This window comes from Eriocheir sinensis, chromosome 38 (genome assembly GCF_024679095.1).
Source record: "Eriocheir sinensis breed Jianghai 21 chromosome 38, ASM2467909v1, whole genome shotgun sequence".
Classification (NCBI taxonomy): domain Eukaryota; kingdom Metazoa; phylum Arthropoda; class Malacostraca; order Decapoda; family Varunidae; genus Eriocheir; species Eriocheir sinensis.
In genome coordinates, this window is record NC_066546.1 from 12,133,769 (window position 1) to 12,156,450 (window position 22,682).

Here is a 22,682-nt window from a genome sequence, read left to right on the forward strand (position 1 = left end):
CCATAAAATATACCACTGTCATTTGCTCCATTAAGATTCATTAATGATATTCAAGTTTTACTTATTTTTAATGTGCTCTTAACTCTTGATATGATGCATTATTGGCAAAATTTTCATGCTTTTTACTTATTTGATGTAAATGCTTTCTGAAATAATTTAAAATTCCTAAACAAAGACAAGTTTACAATGTCCGTTGTTTTCTCACCTCAACAGGCAAAGCCTCAGCCCAGATTTACCGGCCACCCCCAGCAAGAGGCAGCTACGAGGAGGGCAACAGCCCTGCCCACCACCCCCACAGTCCTGCACATCACCGCACAGGCCCTCAGGAGTCCCTTGGTTACAACACCTACCCTGGTGTGGGCAGGCAGCGCACCGACAGCGAGTGCAGCAACGCCACCAATGCCAGTGACATATACAACAAGGGGCGAGGGAGACGGCCAGACCAGGTGCTGTATGTGCCAAGGGGGAGGAGACACGCCCCCTCCAACACCTCAGGCTCAGCACGTGCCACCCCCACCCCCCTGCTGGACCTGGAACCCCTGGCCCGCCCACCCTCCCCAACCTACTCCATCTGTTCTATTGCCTCTGAGTACAGTGGCAGGAACAGGTATGGTCGGCAGGGCAGCCAGGCATCCCTGTTTGATGGGGAGAATGAAAGCAGGGTGAGGGGTAAGCCACCTCAGGCTAAAGGGGAACACAATGGCAGGGAATCAACAGGGGGGAACCACAGGCAGCACAAGGGCGGGACAGGGGGCGGGCGATTCTCCAACCAGACGTACCAGTTGATAGAACGCTGCCTTAACCAGGACACAGACTCCCGGGGGGGCGATGACGGGCCCCACCCTTCAGAATACCACAAGGGGCAGAGTGGCCAAAAGAGCCCCGCCCCACCTCGAGATGGCCACCACAGTGTCCACAGCAAGGAGAACATCATGGCCCCCCAGGCAGAGTCAGGGCGGCGGTCCAAGAAGAGGAGATCTCGGAGGAAGCACTCACGTAGCCGGGAGCCAAGCAGTGACCACCACATGCCCAGGATGGGTGAGCAGCCCCCCCGGGCACCCACTCCTTTGGAACGAGGGGCAGGGAGCTGTGAACGCATCTTCTACAACAGCACTTATGAGCGCCAAGACCGTGGGTATGATAACTATGACCGCTACAGCAGCAGTCGCGCCAGCAGCCGCAACCCTAGCCTGGAGCGCTCCCCACACAACCCCAGCATGGAGCGCTCCCCACACAACCCCAGCCTGGAGTGCTCCCCACACAACCCCAGCCTGGAGCGCTCCCCACACAACCCCAGCCTAGAGCGCTCCCCACACAACCCGAGCCTGGAACGCTCCCCACACAACCCCAACCTCAACTGGAGAGTGGGAGGCATGGGAGGATCCAACCCCATGACTCCCACTAAGAGCAATGCCCCGTACTGTCCCCCACGCTTCCGGGGCTCTCAGGGCAAGCCTCCCTCAGGAAGGCTTGGGTCACTGCCTAATGTGGCGCTAGACTTTGGGGAGAGTGGAGATCCAGTGAGGGAGCCCATGGACCACTGCCACACCCTTCCTGTCCACCTTCCCAGCACACTCAGGAGGGAGGAGGCCCTCGCACGAACAAGTCCACCAACCACACCCTCTTTGCCAGAGCAGGACATTGCCAGCTTGGACAACTCCATGACATCCATCATGAGTGATGGCGCAGCACCTCTGGATAATAGCGATGCTGACAGCCAGAGTCAGAGCATCAAGACACCCTCCAGGGAATCCTTAAACAATGCAGCGAGGTCTCCAGGGCCGAGCAGCGAGCCAAGTCTCTGCAGCAGCCCGGTCCGTCCATTGGAGGAGAGCAGCAGTATACAGGACTCAGCAGACCACACCGCATTCAGCCACACCAACACAGAACACACGGAGACTTGCCTAGATCACATAGACAGTAACCAAACTGACACAGACCACCACAGCCCCAAGCCAGACCCCTCACCAAAGGAAGCCTGGGATTACCCGGAGACTGAAAACCAAAAAGAGTTAAGAGAGACACCTCAGCCAGCCAGCACTGAGGAGCAGAACAGCGCCACAGAGGAACGTGAAGAGAAGAAGGCGAGCAAGAAGTTTGCATTTAACTGGGCTGATGAGGTTGAGGACTCTTGGGACAGCCTCTATGATGACTCGGGGGACTGCCTCGACCCCGACCTCAAGCAGCAGCTCAGCGACACCCTCGGCAACGTCAAGTTGGAGAAACCCGTCAATGATTACTGCCGCTTTCAGGCACGCTCCGAGGCCGAGATGAACGAGGATGACTATGCACACGTCATCGAGATATACGACTTCCCCACCTCGTTCAAGACTCAGGACCTCATGATGGTGTTTGGCCAGTTCCATTCCAATGGTTTTGACATCAAGTGGGTGGATGACACTCATGCCCTCGGGATCTTTTCTACAGCTCTCAGTGGTGAGTGAACTATGTATTTCTTCTCTTTTATAATTGTTGTAAAGTCCTCTCCCAATCACTGTGTTGCTGGGATAAGCTCCCTATGTATTATTAAAAAGATCTTTGACTTTCATGTATTACAGTATCTTGCAATTAAATCTGATCATAGACTGGATCTAAGTCATGTGAAGTAAATAATCAGCAATGGGGTTTTGAAGAGGGCAGGGGATGTGTAGGCGAGGTTTTTGCCACCAGGGAACTTACAATGATGGGAAAGGTAACATAGTTTGTGGCCTTCATGGATCCTAAAAACCTAATGACCGAGTTGATGGGGAAACCTTGAAATATATATGTATGATGTGGATGACATGCTTTGGAGAATAAATATTGTTGAAGCAGTTATGCACAGCAACCACAACACCCAGCCAACCAACCAAGCATAGCGCCTCACCTAACACTCCACCTTCCACCCACAGCTGCTGAGGCGTTGGACGTGAGGCACCCATTCCTCAAGACCCGCACCCTGTCCAGCGCCACCAAGACCTCTCGTGCCAAGGCCATGCGGATCACCGACGCCCTGCTGCCCTACAAGCCCCGACCAGCCACCTCGGCAACCCTGGCTCGCCGCCTGGTGTCTGGGGCGCTCGGCCTTAAGGTCAACATATCAAGAGAGGTCAGGGAGGCTGAGAGGCAAAAGCTCAAGGATGCCAAAGGTTAGATGAAGGGACTGTAAGATGCATCTCTGTTTTTTCTCAGTTATTTATACTTTCTCTGCAGTTATGTCATTGGTTTCATCAGCTCTTTTTATTTTCTAGCAAGTTATGCCTTGTTTATTAGAATTACTAGTAAATTAAGAGGAAGTACCCCCACAGTTTCTCCAGCCCTTTTTCAATTAGGGATTTTGTTACTAATTTATCTAAAGTTTCTTGGGTAATGATCTAATTCTTTGATTATTCATATTCATGCGTTCTCCACTAACTTATGAGACATTACAAGAGTTCTCATATTTTGTCAGCATCAGCTTATTGCATCAGTAGGCATTGGCATATGTTCCTCACCATGATATAAATTCTCAAGTATACCTGCACAGTGCCACCAATACAGTCCCATTTCCTTTGCCCTTACCAATACCTTCTACTGCAGCACGCAAGAGGTTGGAAGCCAAGCAGCGCATGGAGGCGTGGGAAGGAACTCTGAAATAAGTGTGTGTGGCAGGAGGACACAGCACCTCCGTCCGTCAGTCAGCTCTCTCACGCCCAGCCAGGAGACACAAAATTCCCCTTTTCTCCTGTAGGGCTGGTCTGTGGCTGCCCCGCCCATGTCCCTCAGTGCGGCAAGCCTTGGCGATGAAGTCAGGTTATCCAGGGTGTGTTGTTTAGTGTAATTGTTTTGATATTCTTGGTTGTACTGCTCTAGTTGATTCTTATAGTGGGAATAAGTCCACTGCCAAGGATTTACCAGTGCACCAGGCAGGAAAATATGATATCGTTTGGAGAATAGTGTTGGTTGTACTGTTTTAGTTTATTCTCCCAAGACCAGAGAGATCAGTGCCAAGGACTAAGCATGAAGTAGCAAGGGAATAACGTAGCTTTGTGCACTGACCAACAGTTTACAGAAAGTATCAAATACATGTAGGTTGTGCAATAAGCAAGGAATCATCAGTGGTAAGGGTGATCACTTGAATATAATGTTAACTTGACATCCAGGGTTTATTATAATTACTAGTAAATTAAGAGGAAGTACCCCCCAGACTATTACTAGAAGTTGGTTACACATATGTATAATGTATGTGTATATACATAGGAATAAGGTAGTGTGTGAGCGACGTTACCACAGATGGGTTGAAGCAAGTGCCTGCAGTGTCACCTCAAGCACCCTCTTCTCAGGTAGTCTTTTATCATGTAGTGTACCAAGGCAACAGGACTCGTGCAGTATCTCAGCTGCTTTCATCTGTGCACTGCAAATTCATCACCAGTGGCAGTTGGTAGAGCAAACTGGATATTACAGAAGCCAGTTTATGACAACAGTATATATATATATATATATATATATATATATATATATATATATATATATATATATATATATATATATATATATATATATATATATATATATATATATATATATATATATATATATATATATATATATATATATATATATATATATATATATATATATATATATATATATATATATATATATATATATATATATATATATATATATATATATATATATCACACACAATCAGGAATGTGACAATTTAAGATAGTGGTAAATTTAAGTTGGTGCCAAAATCTATTTTACTTACCTCATTCTTAAAGATACAGTGATTCATCTAGTAATAGAAATTTTTCTGTTCTTTTAAAGTGATACATGTAAAAAAGAAATTCTGATAATCTGGACTTTATCTATAATAGCTGCAGTGAAAAGGCACTCAACTATGAATGTGGCTCAGCTTGCCCCCAGCCAGACTTTAGGCCAAGGATGGTTTAGTGTCACCAGTCAGAGCAAGGTATTGGTGAATGCTATGCTTCTGGTAGAGTAGAATACAGCAGGAATACTGACCCAAAGGTAGTGAGTTTTTTCATTGAACTGACAAGACCTTAAGTGATAGATAAGTTGTTTCAAGAGGGAGAGGCTGACAGCTGTTTCCTGCAAGCACTGTGTTTGGTCCCATGCCTTGAAGACTTCCACCATCTCTCATGTTTGCTCCTTCAAGTCCAATTCAAGGCTCATAAAGCTCAATGCTATATAAATAAGGCTGCCACTGCCCTTTGACCAATACTAGCAGCAAGAAAGATGCTGGGGTAGGTAGTAATTCATTTATGTACTGATGGTCACTTGTAACACCAAGGAAAGGCTGAGTAGAATGGAAACAAGTTGTAGCTGAATTAATTCATGCTATGGCATTTTAATTTTTATTGTTACTTTAAAGAATATCCTTCTGGGGTTGTTTAGCTGCAAGGGAGGTTCATGTACATCACAGTACATGCTAAATACATGCATTTTAATCCTAATATGATTGATGCTAGTGTGTGAATATGCTCTTGAAGTGAAATGGTTTGAATATAACTTAAGATTCATTGTATGTCTTAATATTTTTAATTTATTGTATTTATCGAGTTCCGTGAAATTTCTATGTCAAGGAAAAAACTGAGTCACTGATAATGATAGTCATATTCCATAATTATGGGCATTATGACATTCTAGTGTGTAATGATTAATTGGGAAAGTGTTACAGTGCAAAACTGTATAGTAATATAATCAAATGACATCTTAACTATTTTAATAGTGAAGATCTCACTTTACATTTATGTTTTAAAGTATGACAATGAAAGTAGAATTGTATGCGTTTATACGTGTGTGTGTGTGTGGATGTGTGTGCAATATTGAGACTGCTACTCCTTGCTGTACTGGAACAACTGTTACCGAGCTGATGGCAGGGACAGGCAGGCAGGCAACTTGCCGAGACATATGATGGCGTGAAAGGTTTTTTCTTTAGTTACCATAGGCTCCTTGTCATGTAGAGGGTCAGTGCATTGAAGAGTTCAGAGTATGTTTCTTCTGTACATATAGGTTACATATTTTTAGACTCAGAAAAGTTAATATTCAAGACATTTGGGCGATGTGTATTTTCCGGCCCCAAGCCAGTAATGTGATTGATGTGTCGGAAGGAGGATATATTTTTGTACATCTTTCACATTGTCTCTTCCTGAAACTTGTCAATTATTATAATATGTGATTATAAAGCATTTTTGTTTTACACCTCCCATCATTCATTCCTCTGTTCAGTGCAGCTCCCAACCTAGGCTGCCGACGCGTAGCCCACCCAGCTGTTCATCCTTCTCTTCAGGATGATCGATAAATGGGTACCTGGGGAAGGTAAAATGGTAACATGGATGTCAGTGGCCCTGTGGCCCTATGGTGGGTTCTTACCCACTATAGGCTCAAGGGCCAATGGCATGGAGATGAGCACCGCAGCCGTGCGCAGCTACAGTGTATTCTTCCAACTTTACCACCTAATTTGATATCACTGATTTCAAATCTGATTTTCATTTTGTGCTACTGAACTAGGATTCTTGAATATCTCACTGAAAACATTCTATTTAGCAGAACTTGTCGCACTCCAATTTCACTTAAAATCTGACCCATCGTGTTGGGACTGAGTCTGCCTTAATACCTGCTCTCCATTAGAGCAATGTCTTGGTAAAGCCTTTCACCATGCTTGTCAATGATGTATTTGAGGTTATCTGGGAAGAAATTGAGGTGGGAGTGAAAGAGATGAATTTTTAGAGACTTCCATGAGTTCAGAGCTTGATAGCTCCATAACATGCCTGCCACAATTTCTGTGTGAGCCACGTCCCCATCCCTAACAATTACCACATGTACGGCTGGCTCGGCTGAATCACTTGACGCAGAGCTGATAAGACCTAATTGCATTCCTTGCACGATATAAAAATGTTACAATACCTGTGGACCAACACCTTTTTGTTGTTGCCAGTTATATTGTTTTTGGTGCAATACTTAAGTCAAAATGACATTCCTAGATCAGAGATATGGACTAGTATCTTCATTATGGAAAAAAAGTGTTAGGAGTAACATTTTTAACAATATTTAGGGGTGTTTGTTGACTACTAGAAGGAACTTTGTAATTTTGCCAATCTCATGGCTTTCTCTGAGTAATTATGGGCAACAGAACTGTATGCGGATAATAGTATACTGCCATCCTCCAAATGCTTAGCTGGCAAAGGTATCACCACAGGATTAACTGACTCAGTGTTGAGTTGAAGGGATCTTGCCATATAACTACCACTGAGCTTCAGCACCTGGCACTCTAGCCCATGATAACTGCTGGGCTCTCTGTGATCCTTTTTAATAACATTTTTATGGCTGTTTTTGGAATAATGAACTACGGTGTGGCTCGGTGCCACTGTCCAACTAGGTGCCCATAAGTATTGCAAGGAGTGCCTTTGTGCTGCTCTGAGAAATAATGGATCATAGTTGAAAATGCATCTGATCTTAAAGCAAATTTGAACAAAGGTTTGCTTTCAGGTTGACAAAGAAAACCATGAAAAATATATGTATTATAATAATATATTATTCAGAACAACTAATATAATTAACACTTCTGCATATTACTCTTCTTCTTACTTCTCATCCTCTGGCTTCACTTTCTTGAACAGCTGAAATGAAGATATGAGCCAGGAGTTAGCAGGTTAAGCTTTTTTAACCAGGAATTGGTACATAATATGTCAATGTGGATGAGAAGTCATGTACTCCAGCATGCAGGAAACATGCACAGGCTTGCTTGCCTTACCTTGAAGGATGTGGAATCCTTAGAAGCACGCTTCTTCATTTCTTCCTCAATATTGCTGTTGATTGCCTTCTGGAGCTGTTTTTGCACCATCATGGACTCCCTCGCCTTTGCCTTCTTGGGTGCGATGGCTCGGGCTGGAGAGGAAAATGGAAGAAACTGGTGTGAGCGTGTGCTACGGGCCACTGAGCAACTTGATCATGATGTACAAAATGATTGATCTATTTCTAATGATGCTTGAACTACAATATTACACAATTAAGAAGGAGGTACATAAGTTAATTAAGAAGGAAGTACGTAAGTTAAAAAAAAGGAAAGGCACAGTTATGAGGGTAAGCCTCCATAGCAGGACAGGAAATGCATCCAGTGCTGTAGTGAGGTAGAAGATTGCTTGTCTCTTGCTTTCAGCTGCAGCCGCCGGGTGGCTCCAGAGAAAAGAAGGCCAAGTGGGTAAGTCCTTTCTGCCGGTGCATAGTCTCTTCCTTGTCAAGACCTTCTGAGTGCCCCCTTGTGGCACCCTTGGTAACTGGGACCTTGCAGTTCCAGACTAAATCTCTGGAGGATCTTGGAGCAGGTTGGAGTCCCAGTGGTGTTGTGTGCATGGTCCAGTGATGTGTGGATTAATCTACATGAATCTTGATGCACCAATGCATGACTTGCTGGATGAATGAGACCCACTGCTTGTGCAGCCATAGACTGAGGAGCAGCCCTAAATATTCAGCAACAGCCCAAACCAATGCAGCTGTGGGTGGGTCGATAAGGCAATAAGATGTTGATTGGAAAATCATACTGGAAATCAATGGTCATACCTGTGTTACTCCATGGTGCAAGTGTTTTAGATTTCAATAAGGATGAAATAAGGAAACTACAAACCATAGAGATTGCAGTATTTAGAATGATTTTAGGAGCTAGAAGGTACACTGCAGAAGAAGGAATATGGGGAGAAATGGGCGCCTCACTCTTTGAGACTAGAAGAATAAAAAACAAAGTTTCGTACATACAAAGTATAATCAAAGGAAGAAGGAATGATATGGTGGAAAAAATAATGAGCACAATAGCAAGTGGAACAGATGTATGGTCTGTGAATAGTAGAATTTTTTAAAACTAGGAATTAATATCATATGCAAATGCTGGAACAGATGAGAAGAGAGGATCTGGAAAAGAGAATATTAGAATGGGATACAAAGAAGTGGGTGGAGGCGATGGTACAAAAATCCAATTTAAAAATATACAGGCAGAAGAAAAAGGGGGAAGTTGACCATCTGTTTGACGATAGACCAGCCTCAGTAATCTTTTTCCGGGCTAGAACCAATAGCACGCCCCTACATGACAGGGTCCGCTTCTTCGGAGAAAATACAGCGTGCCCAGTGTGTGAAGCAGCAACAGAAAATCTGGAGCATTTTTTACTATACTGTGAAGAAAGGTACAAAATTTTAAAACTACAATAACCATAAGCAGAAGACAAGGAACAAGTCTCAGAAAGTATTTTATTTGACTTTGAAAACAAGGAAGAGGCAGAAAATGTTAAGAGATAATACGCAAATTCTAAAGGAAGAGGCAGAAAATGTTAAGAGATAATACACAAATTCTGAAAACTAAGAGAAAGGTAACTAAGACAAGAATTGATTTGAAAAGTGAAACTAGACAAATTAATGTGAAAAAGTATCAAGAAAGTGAAAAAATATATATAAATAGGTGAAAGTGTTGAATGTGAAGAGAAGGTGAAAGGGGATAGACAGACCAGCAGAACAAGAAGAAGAAAATGTAAGAGACAGCAAAAAGAAGTGAGGATGAAATGAGGCTCATCAGGGGGCTGTTGCAAAGGCTATCACCTGAAATGACATCAGATCAAATCGGAGGGCGAGGCCTCCCATAGCAGGTGGGAGGTTGAAGCCCCCAATTAGGGATTTGTTTGAATTTCTTAGTTGATGAAATTGTAACCTGTTTTGTAAGGCACAGTGGGGGGGGGGTGTTGTGACGATGAATGTTGAGGATTGGCAACTTGGAGCAAATCAGTGTGGCAAAGTATCAGACAGTGGTAAAATTAAGCATAGGAAACAACTATTATCTCACAAACACATAATCTACAGTGTAATTGGTTATAGCAAAAGATGAGTAGATTGTTACGGTCTATGAGAAGAAAACATGGGGATTATTGAAGAGAGGATAATTACTAATTTTGAGACTGCTTACTTCTGGACAAATTATAATGTTTGCTTTTATTATGGAGATAGTATTTTTTTATGGATATCACTAAATGATTGACTTTTCAATGCCTGAGGTGCAGCTGTCACCACCCCGCTCCCACCCGATAGGTACCACCTGCCAGCGTAGTGGACCACCCTTACCGCCACCTTGTGCCGTCCCACGCTGCGTATTTTGGTCACTTAACCACTGCAGAAAGACATCATTAAGTAACCATTTCAACAATAACTATAAATGAATCAAGGGTATTATTCTAGTGTTTGCCCATACTCACCCCTCGCAACCAAAATTGGCTAGGGGGCCATTGAGACCGGGGAATGCGGTGGTAAACATGAAATGCGTTGCAAATGCATAGTTTCTGAGTTATGGGGGGTTGAAAAAGACCCTAGATATAGGGAAATTCCTTACAATTACTTAGATGTAGGGAAATTTCATACATTCCAGGTTTTTTTACAACATACGGAAACCACGCAATTTCACTCACTCTCCATACCAAAGGGGGGTTCGAGGGGGGTGAAGCCCCCCGTTACAGCATCTAAACGGTAAGTAATTTACGTCATAGGAATCTTGCAACCATCATATACGACTATGTATTTACTTACTGATAGCACGTACGAACACGTGAAGCAGGTTTGGTATCACGTAAGAATGCGTGAAGCAGGTTCGAACGCAGGTTACTTGTGTTCAATATCCCTCGATTAGCTATTCGGTTGGGGTACTTTAAGAGGGGGGAGGTCGAGGGGGGCAAAGCCCCCCCGTTAGCAAGTTGTAAAGTTCGGTTGTAGTTTAAATATGCTCCCCCACCCAAATACCCCGAGTTCACGCGGGTCCCCCAAGATCGTTGGGGGAAGGAGATTAATTTGGCTTCTTTACTTTTAAGTACTTTGTTTTTTTTCAACTATGATATATGGAGGCATATTATCGTATTCTGGAGGCACAGAGTCAATATCCACAATCACCTTGTATACTGGGAATATGAACCCGTGAAGTAGATTCAAAATGCGGTAAGTAAGGATTCACGCGTTCGAACAGTTCAGGAAGGAGGTTCGAGAGCCTGCACTTCCTGTAGAACCCGCAGTACTGTTTAAGGCGCGGCGTTGGACGGATCACGGCTAGCCGGTGGTTTTACTTGAGTCAGTGATAAACAATCAAGATACACTGTGTTTGGTGCCACGGACTCTACTTGGAGGACAAAAACCTTGCGATGAGGTGACAACCTACTAGAGAGAGAGGGCATCAGTGTGGTGTAGGCGGTTTATGTGAGCGCAGATGGCCTCCGGCGCCACGGCAGATGGTTAGGTGAGCATCGTTTGGTGGGTTCACTACGCTTCTCTCCCAAAACAAGCTTGGGGATCCAGTGAGTGCATGGTTTCCATATGGGAAACACTAAATTCGTCGCAAACGCTTATTTAAGTGGTGGTGGGAGGGAAAAATCCCTAATTTTAGGGAATTTCCCTAGATCTAGGGAGTTTTTATCCCCCCCCCCACACTAAAAAAATACGGGATTGCGACGAATTTCGTGTCCCCCACCCGAAACCCCGCATTCCCATCAGGTCCCCAGGTTTGTATGGGGGGGGAGGGGGGAGTATGGGCAAACACTAGAATTTTACCGAATCTAGTATTGAGGTGGAGGTGACAGCTTTTGGGTCGAAAATAGGCAAATATGAAAGGCTGAGCAGGACAATCTGGCAACGCTGTTCTACCCATCAAGAAGATCTGTGCATTAACTAAGACCCAGCACCCCCTGACACCCGCTCATACCCAGCAGCCCTTGACACCCGCTCATACCCAGCAGCCCCTGACACCCGCTCATACCCAGCAGCCCCTGACACCCGCTCATACCCAGCAGCCCCTGACACCCGCTCATACCCAGCAGCCCCTGACACCCGCTCATACCCAGCATCCCCTGACACCCGCTCATATGCACAATGTGTCAAATGCAGCGCAGAAGCTGTTCAGGGTGTGTGGGGAGTGACTGTACAGAGGAGCAGCAACACTCACAGCCTTTCCTGATCTTCGTGGGTGCCTGCTGTCGCTTCCCTTTCTTCAGGCTGGGGGGAGCCTTCTGGCCGCCCTTGCCCTTCTTGCTCATGTGCTTTCCCTGTGCCATGGTGGTGGTGGTGGTGAGGGCCTTGGCGGGGTGGCAGGTGGTGCTGAGGGCCGAGGAGCTGAGCGTCAACACCTCCAGAGACACCACGAGGGTTTGTTATTGTCGCTAGAGCTTGAACCTGAGCTTGATCCCGGAGTCACTCAATGGAGTGTCAGTGAAGCCTTTGGAAGTTTGGATCGGCGCTCTCCCGTACGACAGCGTATCACCAAAGACCGTATATAGAAAGACTGGAAATATTGGCATATGTAGTGCGGCGACTAGGCCTGATGGGCAAGCCTCCCATAACCCACTCAGCGAGCGGGGTATCTCTTTGGCCGACTGAAAAGGAGTGGCTCTCCCGTCTCGTTGGTCCCGAGTTCGATCCCTGGCGACGGCAAAACGTTTTCTTGTCTGGATTAATTTCTCGTGTGTTTCGTTGCACGCAGAGATCGTGTGAGACCGGTTGTGTAGTAGAAAGAGAAAATCTCGGCATTAAAATGGTGGCAAAGCGGCGGGCATCCTCTCCTGTGATCCGGTTGTCAGGCAGAGTGACGGCCATGTTCTCCGAGATTCATAGAAAATGGGATAAATCTTTTGATACGGTAACCACTTTTTTGTTAATTTGTATCAGTTTGAACAATATGCATGGAACAGTTATAAACAGGTTAACTTAGTTGATTTATATTCAGATAATGTGCATGTCAGCGAAAGAGAAAACCAGTTTACTTACTTGCTTACTTGGTTTACTTGGTTGAATCTAGAGGGTAGTCCTCACAGCTGTGGTGGACCACCGCTGCAGCCGGCCCGAGAGTCCTCCCATAGGAGAGCTATTTGGTCCGGCACAGAATTTGAGGCTGCCCTGCAGTAAGCCGTGTAGCCTGGGACAGGAGGCTCGTCTGGCAGCGTTTGCAGGAAGTTGTCCAGTCCTTTTTTGAAACTGGCGACCGAGCAGCCTGTGGTGTCTCTGACGTATCTAGGGAACACATTGAGGAGCCTAGGACCACTGTGTGAGAGGCTGAAGGCGAGGAGATTCTTTATTTTCCCTGGTGCTGTTGAAGGGAGAGCCCGTCTCTCGCATAAGCGACCGGTACGCTCACTTGTTTTGGCCTCTAGTAGCTCTGGGGTGGCAGGCACTTGCTGTTCCAATACCTTCCACACATATATGGCCCCATATCTCTCCCTTCTTATCTGTTGAGAGTATAGCCCCAGCTTTTGTAGGCGTTGCCAGTAATTGAGGCCCTTCATGACTTTAATTGTCCTGGTGAAGGCCCTCTGTACCGACTCCAGCTCTTGTATGTCACCCTTTTTGTGGGGTGACCAGAGCTGGCTGCAGTAGTCGAGTACTGGCTGTATGAGTGCCTTCCACAGTGCCAGCATGACCTCCTGTTCCCTTGACTTAAAGGTTCGGAGGACCCAGCCGACCATCCGCCTGGCTTTGCTGGCTGTTTCCTTGATGTGGTGCTGGAAGGTGGCGTCGTTGTTCATGTGAACACCAAGACACTTGACGACACGGCTTGGTGTAATCACTTTCTGTCCCCCTGAAAATAGGATGGTGGAGTCTTTTAGCTCAGTGTTGGGCCCTAGTCTCAGTAGTTCAAATTTTTCCTCGTTGAATTTCATATTGTTTGTTTCTGCCCATTCAAAGATCTTTCGTATGTTTGTCTGTAGTTTAAAAGTGTCACTTTCCTCTCTAATCCTGTGGCTGAGGGTGGTATCATCCGCAAAGGAAGACAGAAGGGAGCTGTCGACCACTTCCTCCATGTCACCCATCAGGACCAGGAAAAGCAGGGGGCCGAGGACTGACCCTGGGGGACGCCACTGACACCCTTTTCTTGCTGTGATATGTGGCCATCGACAGCGACTGCCTGTGTCCTGTGTGTGAGGAAGCTGTGCAGCCACACACCCAGCTCACCCGTTATCCCCATGGCCTTCAGCTTGTGGAGGAGGATGCCATGATCGACCCGATCGAAGGCCTTGGAGAAATCCAGGTACACGACGTCCACATTACCTCCTTCCGCAAGTCCTTGGAGCAGCCAGTCGTAGTGGGCCAGCAGGTTGGAGAGGCACGATCTTCCCTTTCGGAACCCATGCTTTGAGCTGCTCATGACGTCATTATCCTCTAAGTAAGCCATGATGGCATCCCTAATTCTAGAGATTTATTTTAGCTTACCTTTTTTTCTACTAGTAAGTGGATATTTTTGCACCCACACAAATGTTTGTCACCCGGTGGTGATGCCCCCCCCCCCCTTGCATGCTGCATGACGTCATACAGAGTGCCTCAGTCCACTATTTACCTCATTTGCATAGTCCCTTTTTTTTCTCTCAGAACCCCTTTTTCTATGGCCAAGTATCTGTTACAATGTTCTAAGTCACAACTATTAAAGCCATTTTTATTTTTGTATTTTTATTTGTACGCTGCCTGAGAGGTGGTCAGCAGGCACCGGCCTGTATTATATTTGCCGCAACACATTCGTACAGTACAATACAAACGAGGAGGAGCAAGCTTCGTCAACCGCTGGGAGAGGATTGACGTCAAGTGCCCAAAATATGTTACAACGCTGTTTCCGGTGGGCGCACTTCACAGCTTGGACCCTCTCATGGGCGGGGCACGCTGCTGCTCGAGAGAGAGGGCCGTATTACAAGTCCAATCTGAGAAGTTTCGGGTCCCTACAGAGTTATTCATCCCGAACTCTGTAGGGACCCGAAACTTCTCTGACTGGACTTGTAATACGACCCAGAGAGAGAGAGAGAGAGAGAGAGAGAGAGAGAGAGAGAGAGAGAGAGAGGTGGGGGGTGGAGTAATAGGGAAAAGGAGAGACTGGCGTGCATTTCCGAGATAATAAAGTAGTGAGAGGGATGGGGGAGAAGAAAAGAGGGACCACGGCGTTTTGGGAGGATGTTGGTTGTGAGAAGATTGTCGTTGAGTCAGGGAAGGTGCATCTAGAGACGAAGGGGAAGACCAGATAAAAAAAAAAAAGTGTTTCTGCAATACGAGGGAAGGCGGGTTATATATATATATATATATATATATATATATATATATATATATATATATATATATATATATATATATATATATATATATATATATAAAACAGCATGTATTTTTAATGTCCCTGTAGGCTGAACGGATAGCGAGACGGCCCCGCGTTCAGGAGGACGCGAGTTCAATCAAGGCCTTGGTTCAATCCCCGCCCGGTGCCACCAAGCTGGGATTTTTCAGCCGCCGCCGAGTGGCTTAAAAACTACCCACATGCTGTCCAGAAGACCACCTATCAACCCGGACTCTAGATTCTAGGATTAAAGATGAGCTCCGGGAGGGCAGCATGAGCCAATGAAAGATGGCGCCATTATAAACACTCGCCTGCGCCAGAACGGGCTGGGCCGACCATCAGGCCCCACCGGGAAGAAGCCTTGGACCGACCATTAGGATCCCCGCCTACCGGCGCAATAGGCCAAGACGTAAAAAAAAAAAAAAAAAAAAAAAAAGTGTTAAACTGCCTTCTTTTCTTTCCCTTTTCTTTCTATTTATTTTTCATCTATTTTTTTCCCTTTCCTCCTTTCCCTCCCTCTCACCTACTAGTATCTGCCATCTATCCGTCCTTTTATCTATCTGTCAATTTATCTATCCATCCACCTCTAACATTATTCCACCCTGACCACTCTCGGCGGTGCTCCTTGTAAGAGGCCACGGAGAAGCTGCCCCATGATACTGATATTTTTTTTACGTATAGATTTACATAGATATTCAGACCACACACAACTCATGATCCAGTCCAGGCGGTCTGTCCTTAAAGCCCAAGTGAAACTGCATTAATTGGCCCCCAAGGCTGCGTTTTGTCCTAGTGAACATCAAGGTGAAGGAAGCAGGGTCGAATTTTTTTTAATGAGTCAGTCGTGTTGCACTGAAGCACTAAATGCGGGAGTTTTTTTCCATTTTCGTGTTTTAAACTTTGTAACAGTTTTCCTCGTAGGCGATGCTTCTTAAGATCAAAAATGTTTAGAGATCAGTCTTTCATCGTGAGATTTGTTGCACAAAGAAAAGATCATCTTTGAACACCTTTTTTTTTTTTTTTTTTTTTTTTACGTCGCGGCCTATTGCGCCGGTAGTGGTAGGGCTTGATGGTCGACCCAAGGCTTCTTCCCGGTGGATCCTGATGGTCGGACCAGCCCGTTCTGGCGCAGGCGAGTGTTTATAGTGGCGCCATCTTGCATTGGCTCATGCTGCCCTCCCGGAGCTCTCCTAGAATCTAGAGTCCGGGTTGATAAGTGGTCTTCTGGACAGCATGTGGGTAGTTTTAAGCCACTCGACGGCGGCTGAAAAATCCCATCTTGGTGGCACCGGGCGGGGATTGAACTTGCATCCTCCTGAACGCGGCGCCGTCACTCTGTCGACTCAGCCACCGCCTCCCCATTGTTTAGCAATGGTGTTCGCATGGCAGGGAAACTATAACTGTACCTACCGCCGAAGCTCCTGACAGACAGCTGCAGAGGTTCGTCCCATACAAGGTACAAGAGAAATCATTTTTATTTGATTTTTTTTTCACAACTGCGTACAACTTTATTTGAATATTGTCTACACTGTGTTGGAGCATAACTGTTATCAATTTTTAAGTGTCTACTTTTTAAGTTGGTGCATGTTAAGTGTTATATTTAATAATTTTAAAGGCGCGAACTGTTATCTCACGTCAGGTCCGGTGTACCGTTGCCTGCGTTCTCCAGTTGATTGAAGTGGTTGAGACAACACAATAGCCTTTTAGTTAAGTGATGTGTGGCCGAGCGGTAGCCGTTATAAGATCACTTTAGTTCACTTTAGTTCTCTCTCTCAGGTTAATACAAATACCAAATGTATTTTAACTATATTAACAGTTGTATACAAGGTTTACAGTTTACGTGAGCGAGACGCACGAAATCAGAGACAGGCACACCGCTGCAGGGCGCGGAGCGGCAAAGCACCGCTCACCTGCCCGTCACCCGTCTTCTCTCCCTTCTCCGCGTTGTTCGCCCGTTTTATTTGCTTGTAGTTCGTCCAGAAGGGTGTGGGTTCCGGTTGATGACTGTTGATGAAAGTCATCATTTGCTGATCCTAGTGTCAGTTCATCACAGCTTCCCACGGCCAAAAGCACGACGTGTTGTTAGACATCCTGTTGTGCGACACCGACCGGGTGTCGCCACACGTGCAGTCATACATACACATGTACATTATAATATACACATTACATAATGCTGGAATACAATACCAAATGAACTAAAGACTCTTACTATTTTTAACACATTTAAAGATAAAATTTATAGATGTTCGTCCTCTTTTTGTTCTTTCTTCACCCCCTCTAGCAAGCATTGCCGCTTTAGACCGACCCAGCTTCGTTGCCCTGTTTGGGCTTGGTCCTGGCACACACACACCCTCGGTTCCAGGCACCGTTGGTGGCATCCTGAACCAGTTGGACGCACATCAGACCGTCGTCGCTGGAGCAGGAGCGGCCACACGATGTACACGTGAAGTCGAGTCTGCCTCGCGCTTTCGTGTAAGTCATCCCACAAGTGTCCTGGTAACTGTTGATAACGTCTGGCGTCAACGGCCTGTTCTCGCCCAAGCAGTGGTTAGTGAGGGACGGCGGCTCTGCCCGTGCTGCTGCTGAAGAGAAAAGCAGCGAGACAATCAGCAGCAACGACGCCAGCGACAGCCAGGGTGAGCGTTTTCCAGCACACAGAAAGTGCTTTGGGTCTGCCATCCTGCCGAAGACGAACATTTTAACTGCGTGTCGTGTTGGCTTGTTCACTGCCTGTCGTGTTGACTGTTCTGCCGCGGTGTTAAGTCTGAGGAGCCTGTAATGTGTGCCACGATATATACTACACTGTAGATCTACAATGCACAAACGGATGTCAGGGTGCCAACAAGTTTTATAGTTGGCATCCTTAAATTCTTGGCCCGCCCTCCTGCGTAAGATATCCTGTTCAAGACGAACATTTCAAAAACTAGCTGAAAAATACATGACATGCTCATTCCTGGTTGAAGATCCTTGATAATGGGAATCAAAGATGTCCGCCAAACGTACTGTAAGTTATGGCCAAGAAACTCTTCAAAAGAATAATGTTAAATAGTTTGATGCTGATAATTCGTTGGTGATTTTACAGTGTCATTAAATCGTCATCTTTTTGCCTAAACACCTACAGTAATAATCACAGAAAGCTAAAATCTATCTATCTATCTATCTATCTTTATATCTATCATCTATTTATCTATCAATATCTCTCTCTCTCTCTCTCTCTCTCTATGTAAATATATATATATATATATATATATATATATATATAAATATATATATATAGATATATCTATATAGATATACACACACACACACACACACACACACACACACACACACGTGTGTATTTGACGGTCAGCTACAGAAAAGAACACACACACACACACACACACACACACACACACACACACTGACCGTCAAATATAGAAGAAAAAAAATCAGAAACACCATTACACCCGGAACCGCAAGTCAGAAATCATACTGATAATACAGAGCGACCGATCGGCAGACACACAGACACACAGACACAGGTGTGCAGACAGACGCATCAACAGCCAGGCGAGGATGGAGAGCGGGTAACCGCTTCCCTAAACCATCAAGGCGAAACAGCCACAAGTCCATGCCAGATGTCCGAAGAGGAGGAGGAGGAGGAGGAGGAGTAAGAGGAGGAGATGAGAAAGGGGAGAAAGAGGAGGAATAATAATAATAGTAACAATAATTATAATAAGAATAATGACAAAAATATTAACAAAAGGAGAAGTGAATAAGACGAACTGCATATTTATTTTGACATGACACACACACACACACACACACACACACACACACACACACACTTTCCTGCCTGAACACTTTGCACACCTATTTTTATCTCACTTTCCTTTGACTTAGCGAGGAAAGGAGAGAGAGAGAGAGAGAGAGAGAGAGAGAGAGAGAGAGAGAGAGAGAGATGGTTCCATCTTCCCATTCTCTCTCGTTGCGTTCGCCGTTCGCAAAGTTTCAGTCGCCTGGTGGACGCGGAAGAGGAAGGTTGTCGCTCTCACACCCTCTTCCCTCCCTCTCTCCACGCTTGACCAGGTTTTATTTTCGTCCTCGGCCAGCTTGGTTCCTCTCGTCTCTCCTCCCGCCTCGCGTCCAGTGGTCAAGGCGAGAAGAGTGTGTGTCGTTGAGTGTCGTTCTGCTAGTGATCCCGTGTCGTGTTTCAAAAGTTTGCTTCGCCGGGAAAAGTTTCACCCGAGTTTCGTTGTAGCCGAGGAAAGCTTCATCCGCGTTTCGTTGTGGCCGGGGAAAGCTTCATCCGCGTTTCGTTGTGGCCGGGGAAAGCTTCATCCGAGTTTCATTGTGGCCGGGAAAGCTTCATCCGAGTTTCATTGTGGCCGGGGAAAGCTTCATCCGAGTTTCATTGTGGCCGGGGAAAGCTTCATCCGAGTTTCATTGTGGCCGAGAGCTTCATTGTGGCCATCCGGGTTCGGGAAAGCTTCATCCGAGTTTCATTGTGGCCGGGGAAAGCTTCATCCGAGTTTCATTGTGGCCGGGGAAAGCTTCATCCGAGTTTCATTGTGGCCGGGGAAAGCTTCATCCGAGTTTCATTGTGGCCGGGGAAAGCTTCATCCGAGTTTCATTGTGGCCGGGGAAAGCTTCATCCGAGTTTCATTGTGGCCGGGGAAAGCTTCATCCGAGTTTCATTGTGGCCGGGGAAAGCTTCATCCGAGTTTCGTTGTAGCCGGGGAAAGCTTCATCCGAGTTTCATTGTGGCCGGGGAAAGCTTCATCCGAGTTTCATTGTGGCCGGGGAAAGCTTCATCCGAGTTTCGTTGTAGCCGGGGAAAGCTTCATCCGAGTTTCATTGTGGCCGGGGAAAGCTTCATCCGAGTTTCGTTGTAGCCGGGGAAAGCTTCATCCGAGTTTCATTGTGGCCGGGGAAAGCTTCATCCGAGTTTCATTGTGGCCGGGGAAAGCTTCATCCGAGTGTCATGGCCTCTTAAAATTGCCTTGAGATGGATGCAAACTGATAACGTTATACTATCGGCTTATGGGATGTCATGGTTGATTGCTCTGACTCGCATTCGTTTTACAGTCTTCAGGGTTTTGGTTATTCCTTCAAGTTCCGTTTGTCGCCAGTGTCAAAAGAAACCCGAACCAGACTATATATGCTGTACCTTTGAGTAGGAATTTGAAGGAAGAAGAACGGGGGATATAACCTAGCGACAAAGTTTATATCACCCTCAGGATTTTGGTTTTCGCTGGAAGTTTTGTTTGATAGTCTTAAGGTCTGACAAGCACTAGTGTTACAAGTTATACCAGAACCTGATTTCATAACTTTCGAGCAGAGGTTTACGCCGCGGGTTTCTGTATAGGGAAGAGAAAGAGCGGGAAGCGTAACCAGGATTGCAGTTCTGTTTGATAATCCTCCGTTCTGATAGTTACTAGTGTTAAAAGTTAAACCAGAACAAAATTTCATAACTTTCGAGCAGGGGGGATTTACGGCGCGGTTTCCTTCCTACAGAGGCAGAGGAAGCGCAGGGAACGTTACCAAGCAACAGGAAACTCTGAAGTCACCCCTCGCTATTAGTAACACGCTTCACAAATCAAACTTTTTGCCTCCCGTTCACCCACTCCTGCAAAACGCTCTCGCACTCCCGGTCTTCGTAATCACCTGCAAATAACCCCCACGGAGATTACACCTGGAGATAAAAAAAAGACAATGAAATGAGCGGAAGTTGGGGCTGATAGAGGAGGAGAATAATAAGTGTGGAAATATTACTCGCCGGGAAATTGAAGTGAAAGGGAAGAAACAAGACGAAGAAAAAAGAATAATCAAGAGGAAATAAAGAAGAAATGAGAAGAGGAAATCATTATCAAGGTAACGTGGAAATTGAGTGTTGTTTGTCGGGTACGGAGAGAGAGAGAGAGAGAGAGAGAGAGAGAGAGAGAGAGAGAGAGAGAGAGAGACGTCCCTTTTGAGATAGCTGGAAAGATTACACACAGAGGCGAGCGACTGAGTTAAGTGGGTAGTGGCCGGACACACACACACACACACACACACACAGACGGCTGGACGCATATATAATTTCCACAACCGCTTCCCTTTCTTCTCTCCATCCCTTTCCTTCTCCTCCTCCTCCATCTCCTCACCTTTGTCGTTCTCGTGCAGGTAAAGCCAGGAATGTACAGGGATAATACCAGAATCTTCAGCTTTGTGTAGAGGGGAAAAATGATTGACGTAAGCTGTGTACAGGAAGGAAAATACAGGAAGGTGGAGGAGGGAGGAGAAGAAGTGGAGGAGGAGTAGGGGGGGGAAGGAGAAGGAGAAGGAGAAGGAGGAGGAGGAGGATGGGAGAAGGAGTAGGAGGAGGAGGAGGAGGAGGAGGGGTGGGGTAAAGGTATCTCAAGTCTTTGTTACGTTGGGTATATGAGAGAGAGAGAGAGAGAGAGAGAGATACTTATGGCCGTGTACAGGAAAAAAAACGAGAAAAGACAACCATCTTGGGGAGAGAGGAAAAAAAAAAAATTAAGCAATTGTGTAGCTGAAAGACAAAGCTTGATAATGAACGGACACACACACACACACACACACACACACACACACACGGAGGAAAAAAAAAATATAACCAATTTTTTGACACTCACCAATCTTATTCTTATTCAGTTTCTTAATAAATGTCTTCAAAGTATTTTAGTTTCTCAGTTTCCTCAATTTTCTTATTTTTTTCTGCTTACTGAGTTTCTTTGTAAAGCTTCTTTTATTTTCTTAGTTTGTTATTCACGTTCATATTTTGTTGTTAATTCAGTATTGTTTTTAGTAGTAGTAGTAACAGTAGTAGTAGTAATAGTAGTAGTAATAGTAGTAGTAGTAATTTTATTCGGTCCCTTCCATTTTCTTATTTAGTTTTTGTATTCATTCTATTCAGTTTCGTCCACTCTCATTCGCCAACAAATAATTAAGACTTGACTCGCCCAGAATAAAAAAAAAGGTAAGTGTTTAAAACGAAAAGGAAAAAAAGGAAAAAAAAGCTGAGATGAGTTGAAAAAAAGGGAAGCAATGCCATTTTTTACGCCAGTCTAAACGAGAAACTAAACGATGAAAACAATGACGATAAAAAATAACCTCTAGAATAATAAGGTAGAAGGTTCATGATCAGTCACTCGCCAGTATACTAATGAAATACCAATAAAAAGAAGAAAAAAATACATATACATCTCCGGAATTTAGTTAACGTTCTTATTGTTTATTAATATGTTCGTTAAATAGTAAATTAGTGTTTTTAATTATTCATGTTTATTAATTATTTTTAGCTTATTAATTTTTGAGAGGCAACGGAATTTGAGGCGAAGATTACCTGCAATTAACTGAGAGAGAGAGAGAGAGAGAGAGAGAGAGAGAGAGAGAGAGATCCTAATGCTTGTCATGCTCGGGTGTACAATTAGCAGACGGGTGTTAATGGAGATGGCTTCCGAAAAGAGAGAGAGAGAGAGAGAGGGGAGGAGATTGATTTATACAGCTCTTTTTTTTTTTTTTTTGTGTGTGTGTGTGTGTGTGTGTGTATGTGTGTGTGATTTCAGGTGTAGGGCACATGTGTTTTACTGAAGCAATTAAAGCGAAA

General features: G+C 45.2%; 2 protein-coding genes across 7 annotated transcripts in view; both read left to right on the forward strand.

Moving 5' to 3' along the window:
* Positions 1-6,187, forward strand: part of LOC127008667 (uncharacterized) — a 31,246-nt gene extending 25,059 nt beyond the window's left edge. For all 4 annotated transcript variants that reach the window (XM_050880967.1, XM_050880970.1, XM_050880968.1 and 1 more), the window contains 3 exons: positions 214-2,436; positions 2,892-3,128; positions 3,559-6,187. In XM_050880967.1, the coding sequence (XP_050736924.1) occupies positions 214-2,436; positions 2,892-3,128; positions 3,559-3,617 (2,519 nt within the window). In that variant the 3' untranslated portion in view covers positions 3,618-6,187. The remainder of the gene's footprint in view (positions 1-213; positions 2,437-2,891; positions 3,129-3,558) is intronic.
* A 12,892-nt stretch (positions 6,188-19,079) lies between these two features.
* LOC127008671 (insulin-like growth factor-binding protein complex acid labile subunit) overlaps positions 19,080-22,682 on the forward strand; it is an 89,698-nt gene continuing 86,095 nt past the window's right edge. The window contains exons 1-2 of one of the 3 annotated variants that reach the window (XM_050880974.1): positions 19,080-19,156; positions 20,585-20,941. The gene's annotated coding sequence lies outside the window, so the exon portion shown is untranslated. Of the gene's footprint in view, positions 19,235-20,584; positions 20,942-22,682 lie in introns of all 3 variants that reach the window. The other 2 variants (XM_050880975.1, XM_050880972.1) reach the window with 2 other exon arrangements.